We start from the raw sequence: 10,812 nt of genomic DNA, 5'->3' as shown, positions 1-10,812 counted from the left end.
TAGTTCTGTTAAAGGTTTTAATATATAGGTTGCAAGTGTGAACACAAGTTTCTGCCATTTAGTACATTAGTAGCATAACATATGTGTAATTGTATTTAACTGTAGATATCAAGTTTTTGCCTTTGCATATGATTCTTTTGCTTATTTCTTTTTATAAACTGCTGCATATCTGCTTTTAAAGTCATCGTGTTTACATTTAGGTCATCCACACCTTCATTTAAACCACTCCAAACCTACAGAAACAATAACTCCATTGGTCTTCCAATGGTCCTCCTTTTAAGACTTGGTTTTAGGTGTAGCCCACCAGACGGGGCATGCTAGGAAAGCTCTTGCGCATACTCATGCACTTCTCCTGGTCCAGGAAAAGTGAATTGGCTTTGACAGATAGGTCATGTTCCAGGGATACTTTGGTCTTCACCAAAGTCTGCAGAGTGTTCTCGGCCTCCATCAGCCTCTCTTGAAGTTTCCGAACAGTGTCCTCGATCTCTCTCACCTCACTCACAAGTCTGAATAATTAGAGAGAGAAAGACTGCTTACTGTCAAATCTGCAGCATAGGGAAAGAAGTTAAGGAAACTTTCCAAAGTATGACATTGTGAGATTTGCAATTAAAGGTAATAATTTATATTATTGTTCATTTAAACCACAGAGAGGCCAAACCCCTCTAAAATGTATCAAATGACAAAGTTAAAAAACATTTTTGGCAGTAATTCACTGGTATTACACTTTGTCACTCAATGAGGTTGATTAACTAAAAGTGACGTTAAAAATTAAGTTAAAAGTACAAATAGCAGCCGGTTAAAATCAGGGAAATCAGTGCATTCTTTGTCAATGATTTGATTCTTGATTGAGAAATAGTATATTTGCATAATTTTCTTCACTCCTTGAAGTAATTTGTAACATACAAAAGGCACACACTACATTGCAAAATAGCCTGAGATGCATTACCACATAATTACTAGTTATATCAACCACCAGAAAGCAGTTTTCCTTCTTAGGTGTGGTTCTGGCTCAGGAGGTAAGGCAGGTCACCTACGTCCATTGGACTATGAATGTGTGTGAATCTTAGGTTACGTTCACACTGCAGGTCTTAATGCTCAATTCCGATTTTTTGATCAAATCCGATTTTTTTTGTCTGCTTGTTCAGACTACAAATAAAATGTGACAGCAAACGCGCTCTAGTGTGAACCCTCAAAGCGGCCCGCATGTGCAAAAGACGACGTCATACACAACGCGCTCTGTTTAGACCCAGAGCAAACAGTATTGTTTGACTGATGGCCCTTAATATAAAGACTTGTTTCGGACTTTACGTTTCCCAATTTTGCTTTAAGTTATAAAGTTATTTTGTTATTTACATATGGCCTAATATTTATCCTTATTGCTGTTTTAGAGAGGAGCAGTGCTTCAAAGGATAGTTGCAGATTTCTGTAAGAATCTGCAGATTATACAGTACAAATAAAATATTCACGTTTCTCCAACGTTGTCTTCCCAATAGTTTCACTGACATCTACACTGGATGGCCAGAAAGCGTTCACAATGTCTTCTCTGGCGCTGATAATTGGCGTCTGTCTTGTGTCAGTGACGTAAAAGACGGATTTAATGCGACATGACCATTCACACAGCAGTCGCTTTCTAAAACATCAGATATGTATCGGATTCAGCACCACATACGAAAGTGACCCAGGTCGGATTTGAAAATATCGGATTTGTGCTGTTCACACTGTCATACATAGGGTCAAAAAAGTCGGATTTGATGTGCTTTTGCCTGCAGTGTGAACGTAGCCTTAGACAGACAGTGCTTACATAGAAAAAAGTGCTTGTATAAATCGGAGTGAATGGGTGAATGCGGCAACGTGTATAAAGCGTTCTGAGTACTCAGAGTAGAAAAACGCCATATGGGAACCCGTCCATTTACCATTCCTGACTCCTAAAACCAGACAGCTTTTTGTCCTTCACCATGACCAGCTGGTGTCTGCTGATTGTAGCACAAATGTAGAAGGTTTGGTGATTTTCTTTCTCTATTCACCCTTAGTGCAAGTAACTGAAACTCAAAACCTTTTTGTCTGGAGGAACAATCTAATAACATCTGAAATCACATCTGATTTGGAAATGTGGAACAAACTACCTGTGGTGTGGATTGTCCCTGCAGAGCTCTATGTTGGGTCTGCGGATCCTCTCCTCCAGCCTCGTTTGGGCCACTTTTAATGGGGACTCTTTATCTCTGAGAGCCTTCTTTATTGACTCAATTAGCATCTCAGTCTGAAAGATCTCTTGTAGAGTCTGCATGAAAAGACAAAAGACAACAAATTGTGATGCAGCCGCTGAGAGTTCCAGTCATGTAAGCATAGCTGAGTTAGGCATGGAAATTAAGGGAAAGGCTGACCCGAAGCCAAAAGAGGGGAAAATGTGAGAATCTCAATAAAAAGGATCATGTACAAAGCTGCAGACTTTGAGTCAGCTGAACACAGGCACACACATGCACAGTGGCCTGCTCTGTCTAACCTCATCTGAAATAATTTCATTTCAGCCAATCGCTACTTTTTACAGCTAACAGTGAGTGCGGTTTATTGAAGACCTTGTGCTTCATATCACTCCTGTCAGTGTTCGAACTATCCAGCAGCTCTCGATGGCAACCTGAAATCAATGGGATAAAGTGCAGAATGTGACACAAGCAATGAACAAACTACTACAGCTCCTCTCCTTTGACAGGGATGTTTTGCAAATATAATCCATATAATCCACCATAGAGGGCAAATCTGCACAGCTGATGGAGATAGAGAGTTTTAGAAAGAAGCGGGGAAAAGGATTGTACAGACACATGATCTCTTCCTAATAAGTGGCAAATGTAGTTAAATACTCAATAAGAAAAAAGGAATGGATTTTTTTCTTTTTTTTTCCTAAAATAAAACCATGTGATTGCCTCTGAAACCACTTTTCTTAATAATCTATTTCACATTGTGAAATAATCAAGAACGAAGTCCAACATAAGAATAAAATTAGGAACAGGCTGTAATTCATTACACTACGATTAAAATACAGTGATAAAAAAAATGTCCCCGTTACATAACCTTATCAAGATATTATTGTCTTTTATGAAATAAACCATGCAGAAAAGGTGATGACCTTAGCCAGGTGTGTTTGCAAGCTGTTCTTGGCATCACCGGTTTCTGATATGCGGTTGGTGAAGGCTACGTTGACATTGTTGAACTGGTTCCACATTTCATTGGAAGTGGCGTTCAGCAGGATTTCTATCTCATCCCTGAGCTTGTGGGAGGCAGCTCGCTCACTTTGGGAATGCAGGATGTTGTCATCTGTAAACTTGGACCACGAGTCAGGCAGAGAGATTCTGACAGAGAGACAGTTAGATGCATTTACAGTATGTTCCAACACTCCCACTGGTTTTGAACATGATGCATTTGGAAAAGAGTTTTTCAGATATCACAAAACCTTTTAGCTATTTTAGCCAAATTTCATTGTTATTGTTCTTAAACTTTTGAGAGGCAGGGGCTTGTTAGCAAACGAAAACCTTCAAGGGCCCATCATAATAAACCAGATTATATAGTAAGTCTATTACAAAGAATTACTATGATTAGTAAACTTTCAGGTACCATTCTTAGTGAAAAACTTTTCAACCTAAATGCTTAAAATGCATCAAAACTGGTACAAAAATGAAGTGAGCTAGTATAAAGAACACAATATGATGGTTTGGGTTTTTTGTAGTATAACTGTACAGTTAGACATTAGATTTACCCTGAAGTCTTAGGTACATGCATTCATGTCCCTGTTAGGTTGCAATAGTTGTGGTTACTTAAATGTTTATTGGGAATGACAATTATGGAAAATTGTATAAAGTTTTTGTTTGTTTGTTTTAGCAATTGCTAGTATTCAAACGGGAGATGGTGAACATGGTAAAGCTGACACTTATAGTCATCATTTACACTCACTGGCCACTTTACTAGGTGCTGCTCAATTGCTGGTTACAAAAAACTAATCAGCCAATCACATGGTGGGAACTCAGTACATTTAGGAATGTAGACATTTTCAAGATGATCTGCTAAAGTTTAAACCGAGCATCAAAATGGAAAACAAAGGTGATTTAAGTGACTTTGAACATGGTGTGGTTGTTGGTGCCGGATGGGCTGATCTACTCGGATGTTTCCGCACAACCAACTCTAGAAATTCCAGAGAATTACATGTGAAAGAGAAAATATCCAGCGAGCGGCAGTTTTGTAGATGAAAATGCCTTGTTAGTGTCAGTGGTCCACGAATAATGGCCAGACTGCATCAAGTTGATAGGAAGTTCATTCAAATAATAATGCATTATAACCACAGTGTGCAGAAGAGCATCTCTGAATACTTGACATGTGGAACCTTGAAGCAGATGGGCCACAGCAGCAAAAGACCACACTGGGTGCCATCCTGTTAGCTAATAACAGGAACCTGAGGCTACCATTCTCAGAGTCTCACTGAAAGTGGGCAATAGAAGACTGGAAAACTGGTTTCTCCTGCATGATGGTACGGTGAGAATTTGAAAATATGAAAGCATTTATCCTTTCTACCTTATATCAACAGTTTGATGGTGATGGTGTTTTAGTTTCTTGCCACACTTTGAGGCCCTTTAATACCAACTGAGTTAAACACCACCGCCTACCTGAGCATTGTTGCTGGCCGTGTCCACAGAGTGTCAGTCTATACTGCCAGCAGTATAACACATGTCACAAAACTCAGATCACCTCAGCCTAGTTTCTTGAACACAACAATGGCCTCCAGACTCACCAGATGTCAATCCAATATGATCTCAGTGTGTTGGAAGCACCACGTTGAATCAATAGCACTACAAATTAAGGTAGTTTGGAAGGCAAAAGCAAGGTGCACCATATAAAGTAACCAGTGAGTGTATATCGTAGCCCTGGTGTGCGTAAGTGCAGCTTCACTATGTTCCTGGCATTACTATTAACTTTTAATCGCCTGATAAAATATTTACATCTCACTTGCAACAAATCACCAATATACAGTAATGCTTCAAGACTGCTTAACATTTTTATATATTTATCTGGACACAACAATTTATCATTTCATGCAAGCGTAAACAAATTCTGGACAGCAATATCAAGTATTTCATCGAATATAATTGAATCATTCAGATATTCAAATATATAATTATACTCACGAAGGGTCTAGTCTGTCAATTCCTCTGTAATAGCCAATACCATCCGATGTGTTCCTTAAATGGTGACACCTTTGATCTATCCTCTGCGCTGTCAGTTTGTCACTCAGATCTCGTTCCAACTCATGTTGAGCTGCTCGGTTTGACCTAATGAATCACATAACGTAAAACAGAAATGAAAACTTTTATAAATTGAGCACATGTCAAACTGCAGTCTTAGTCAGATTGTCAGACTTACGCTAGCTGAGCAATGGCTCTGTCCAGATGTCGCCTCATCCTTTCCTGACATGACTTTATAACTTCTACCTCCTTTTTTAGCACAGGTAGAAAGAATATAACAACTTTCTTATTTCTGCAGTAATATTGGTCTCATGAGTCCCAAATATATATATATAACCACACTGATCTTTCATTTTACCTTTATGAGGTCTTTCTCTACGTCATCGTGTACCAGGTCAATGGACATCCGCCGCTCTCTGTGGTACAGACACTCTTGAGACACCTGTTAGCAAAATTTTATTTTGACTAAAGCAAGATGCAATGGTAAATCCATAAAGAACATTTTCTTTATTTAACAGTGATTGTGACACTCCAAAAGATGGGGATATAATATGATTGTAAAGAAAAACACAATTTATATCAATATCAAGGTGTGCATATACTAAGTTCTGCAACATGTTTGGATCATACTCCAATTTCAGTCACCTGGAGAAGTCTCTAAGAAAGTCTCATGCTACATGATATTGGTCTAGAAAGGTGTCCCTGTCATCAGATATAAAGCCAGATCAAGTTAACTCTCTCAGGGGGACTATGGTCATTCGAACAGGGCACTAGGATGACCTATTTATGGGACTGACCCAGTGAAAGCACCGTCATTTTGAAGGGTTGCAAGGGATCATGCAAAAACTGTCTCTACAACCAAACAGACGACTGCTTTAAAACTGGCATAATATGGATGATTGATAATATGCGTGCACTCAGTCTTAGTATGACCAGTGTTATGTCATGTTTTCTCTCAAACAAATAAAAAATATCAAGCTAAATGTTCAAATAATATCACTCAAAATTAGTGTGCATCCGTGAAAAAAAAATTCAAAGTAGCTCATTGAAACATATTCCTTCCAGCCTCACCTGAAGGGGCCCTTCAGTCTCTGCCAAGGCTCTCTCTAGCCTCCTTTTGACCTCATTAAGAGCTGCTATCTCTGTCACCATGTTGTCGATCTCATGGCTCAGCTCAGACCTCCAAAAGACAATGTCATTGAGCCTTTCTCCTATGTTCTTGCTGGTATTCTCCTGGGTTCGTCTGGTAAGTTGCTCTTTATCCTGCATCAGCCTGATGGTGTCTCTTCTTAGTCTCTCTGCGCTTTTCCGGGAAGACTCGGATTCCCTGTAGTTGTTGTGGTTGGACTTGTACCAGTCATCTGGAGTGTAGCGGGTGGTCAGCGCACTCCTGTTGGATGGGTACAACACCGTCTTGGCACGAACCAAATCTAAATTCTCTCGTTGTATGGAAGGGGATGGGATAGTGCTGTTGCTCTTGTAATAGCTGTTTGTCCTCCACAGACTGGCATTGGGATTCATGACCAGGGCTGCCTGGGGGTTTCGATAGCTGGATGCCATAGTGGAGATGGCAGGGAGAAAGTGGCTGCTTTTTGGCCGAGCGTATGTTGCTGTCAGAGTGGATCCAATCAACTCCATTTTTCGAAGCCTGCAAGGGTTCAAAGTGGTACTACTGGTCCTGAGTCAAAGTAAAGAAAAAAAGTTCTCAAACTGATTTGAATATTTTACATATTCATATTAGCTACCTGGATCAGACATTTAAAGCAGTTTACAAACTCTGTAGGTTGGTTAAGTATACAAAGAAAACGTGTTTAGATGGCTCATTAGAGTAAGAAGGTGGAAAATAAAATCAGAACTAAGGTGAAGCATCAAAGTAGACAAAGAACTGCCTTACCAAGATGAACGCTTGTCAGTTGCTCGACAGTGTCTTGTGACCAGCTGCCTCTCAGCTCTGTTTACCTGAGAATGAGCTCAAGAACGCACTAAAGGTAAACTGGCATGCATAATAGAAAAGTTAGCAAGTCATTCATTCAGCCAACCAATGGTGTTGCACAGTCCTGGACAGCAGCAGCTGGCCTTGTTCAAGATTTCTGTTGACACAGAAGCAGTTGCCATGGGTTACTGCAACACTGTGCCAAGGATTTTCAGATTAATAGTGACCAGGTGCTTTTCTTTGGACTAGTAAATGCACCAGTGTTACAAAATGTGTCCACAGGACAGATGTAACTTTGGTGTTTGTAATGTTTCTTCTTATTAGATTTCTTTATAAAATCCTACTGACCTCCTGTGACTTTACAAAGTTCCAGTCCACTTTTCAACCAATACAGGCACAGCTTATCAGGAACACAGTTAAAGTGGAAAAGTAAAATGCAGTGAAAACAACACAGCAAATAGATGCCTATATTATAAACCCTCAGCACCATGAACTGTGATTTTTTTTTTAATTCACTGATAACTTACAGCTCTCCACATTCTGCCTGTTCTCTTCTTTCTTCATTAAACAAGATAAACATTCAAAATACACCCCAATCAGTTTTTAAAGAATTTATTTACGGATGATCGATTACTTTCTGTAGCTTAATCAAGCCATTTGTCATTAAAATCCTCGATAGAAGGGAAGCAATCGGAGCTTTGTTTTTAAAGCAGTCAACTTCAGTTGGTCTCCATGCATGCACACATTAGCTCACCGTCACCCTGAGAACCAAGCTGTCTGTATTGATTGCAGTTACTTGTTTAATGATTCATGCCGCAGGAAGAGTCCACACAAACCCCTGTAGCACAGAATAATAATCTGTGTTGTGTTACCTACCATTGGAAATGAGTATCGTTTACATTAATCTGTTCTGAGGGGGTAGGGCTGGACAGATGATAGCCTGGTTTCCACAGGGACAAGGAAAGGTGTAACCAGGATTTATTTAGCTCTGTCTTAACAATAGAAGTGTGATCTGAACAAAATCTTTGAATGAGATTATTTTGGGGTCTTTCCAACCACCATGTTATTTAATCTACTGCTAATTATTTAATGTTGTAATAATTTTAAAACTTTACTTGGCAGAGTTTATGGCGGGTAAAGAGAGCTTTCTCATCCTCCCTGGCTGTATGATAATACTTAACCAGCAACTTTCAGTGAGATCAGCTTTCCATCTTACTGACACTTACACACTCATAATGTAGGACTCAAGCACAGAATGTTTTCTAACTCCATGTTTGTAGAGAATAACATCTATATTGCTGTCCCTTTATGTATGAATGCTGTGTTAAATACTGTTGTAGCAGCAATCATTTAGTTAGCTTATCCTCATTACATGAAAGAAGTTAGTACCCTTACAATCTGGAAGTAAATTAGTGTAACTCCCCAAGTAGGGTCCAGTCTGAATTTGATCTATGTACTCAGGTATTTAAGGTGTACTGTACTGACAAGCTTAATTAATATTTGTTTTTTGGGAACAAATTTTTTTTGACATGTTTTTCTTTAAGTAAAAAAACAAACAAATCCATCAAACCCCACTTTAGAGATCACATAATGAAATCTCAAACTCATTAATGAAGAATTTGTGATTGGCTTGCAGGTTTATATGTCCTGCCCTGGAACCTCCTCCAAGACCTGCCCACTTTATAACTGGAAAGGTCTTGGTGGCCACCACGTGCAGTTTTGCAGCCCGTGCTCAGCTACTATTGTCATAAACATACAGGTTTAGATTTAGAATGGAATGGCGCACCATTGCTCCACCCCTGCAGCCTGCGGCATCACTTAACATGGCTAGGTTGAAGAAGGCCATCCCACACGCTTCTACTGCCCTGACCTCATCCACTATAAATACATCCCAGAAAAGCACGAAAAGCGCGCCTGCGTTTGAAATTCCTCCCCTGGATAGAACTGCAAGTGTCCCCTGGAAAAGCGATTCCTAGTGAAGCTCCCCACTGGCCTCTGAACATGAAGGCAATGTAAGAGGGGCCTATATATACTCCTGCCATGTGGCCCATGAGAGCATGTTGTTAATTACTGCACAGTAGAAATGTCTGAGGGAGCAAGTGTGCTGTCTACTCCGCTTAGAGTACAGTGATACAGAACTGAAGGCTGTAATCTTCAGCAGTATAAAACCATTAATAAAACAGAGCTTCTAAATTGAGTCATAGTATGAAGTTTTAAGAAATAGTTTCCTTTTCTTATGTGGTATATAGTAGTAGCCATTTAGCAGTCAAGCTATATTGCTGTGGGGAAAAAAATGACAAGCAGGAAAATTATAGTGTCATAATTTTTTAAATTTATGTTCTGTGGTTTGGCAGAGGTGTCCAAGCCTTGAATTTTTCTCATTTTGGCTGCAATGAAAGTGGCAGTGAATTGTCAAATTGGACTGGACAGGTAGAAAAATACACTGAACCTGCAGTCAGCGTTCACTGCTTCACACATGTAGACATGTTATTATTTCTTTTGCAACATTAATACTGGAAGACATACAATGCTCCGGTGCTCCGAATTCAGAGATCGGTTTTAATAAGCTGTGCAGATACCAGTGTCCTCCTTCAAACACCCGACAACCAAAATAGCTGGAGATACAAAATAAGAACTTGATCCTTCTGCTTGAGTGTGGACAACCACAACCAACTGCACATCTGAGACATTTTGTAACTATGTCCTGCAAAGTTAGGATGCTGTAGCATTGTTATAATCTGTTCACAACCAGAGCGGATAATTGCGGCACTTTTTAAACTTTGCACAGAGAAATATCAAACAAACAAACTTGGTGATAGTTCTCTTATTTTCTTACTATATGTAGCAACACACCCCTTTCACCACACACAATCCCTTAAGGTCGTGTCCTTTCCTTTCCACCACTGACCTTCTCTTGATTGGGTAAGAATAGACGACGTGAGGAGGTCAGGTGTGTTTTCTAAACATTCCTAATTAGTAAAAAAAAAAACAAAAAAAAAAAACAGGTTCCCTGTTCCCTCCCTGGGCCCCTAGTGCTTTCACTTCTTCAAACCACACCTATTTTGATGTCAACCTGGCAATTGTCCAAGCCTCTGGTTGTACCACAGCTTCCTCTATTGGCAAGATTGATATGAGGTGCTTTCCTGTGATTTGCTTACACTCCTGACTGCTGGGTCAAACAGATAAACTAGACTTGTAGCTGTCTTTATGCCCGACTATGCAGGCCATTATACTGGCATCAGTTTCCTCTCATGAATTCTAGATGGATCCTTCTACGAGGAGGGCGGCCACACCTGGAGAACAATACAGAAGATGTAACGAACCATTAAATCTAATGACAATATTAGAGATCCCCCACTGTGGTAATGGAGCATCCAGGTGGGAAAATCACAGGAGCCTCCTGAGCTTATCACAGATTGTCAGTAGTCACCCAAGGAAGTGTTTCTGTGTGTTCTAATGATTTCTTCTAATAGCCATAATACACATTCATCCTTGTACTTCTATATTGTGAGTCCTCCAGTTTGTCTTCTTTGGTAACAGTGGTATCATGATGTTGAGTGAAGTTGATTATTTAGGCTCTTATAACCTGAGGGGTCAAAGCAGTTCCTTGTAGTGGTGGGTCAAAAATGTAACAAATTTTTAAATCTATAGATG

The 10,812-nt window shown here is 39.7% G+C and overlaps 1 protein-coding gene across 2 annotated transcripts; it reads right to left on the bottom strand.

Moving 5' to 3' along the window:
* Nucleotides 1-8,763, bottom strand: tekt3 (tektin 3). 2 transcript variants are annotated; one of them, XM_086304180.1, is made up of 8 exons: nt 7,120-8,763; nt 6,297-6,873; nt 5,584-5,667; nt 5,404-5,474; nt 5,169-5,312; nt 3,122-3,344; nt 2,124-2,278; nt 1-506 (listed from the first exon to the last, which is right to left on the bottom strand). In XM_086304180.1, exons 2-8 carry the CDS (start codon nt 6,861-6,863, stop codon nt 290-292), a joined length of 1,461 nt encoding a protein of 486 aa, XP_086160306.1. In that variant the 5' UTR covers nt 6,864-6,873; nt 7,120-8,763; the 3' UTR covers nt 1-289. The 2 variants fall into 2 exon arrangements, with proteins under 2 accessions (XP_086160306.1, XP_086160305.1); XM_086304179.1 differs by having other exon boundaries at nt 6,297-6,903; nt 7,120-8,762.
* Nucleotides 8,764-10,812: the final 2,049 nt, after the last annotated feature.

The sequence above is a fragment of the Aulonocara sp. 'chitande type north' Nkhata Bay genome, linkage group LG8 (genome assembly GCF_057382095.1).
Source record: "Aulonocara sp. 'chitande type north' Nkhata Bay isolate Kocher_YH1m ecotype deep benthic linkage group LG8, A_spYH_male_GT1.1, whole genome shotgun sequence".
Taxonomy (NCBI): domain Eukaryota; kingdom Metazoa; phylum Chordata; class Actinopteri; order Cichliformes; family Cichlidae; genus Aulonocara; species Aulonocara sp. 'chitande type north' Nkhata Bay.
This window is presented reverse-complemented; position numbering and strand designations above follow the sequence as displayed.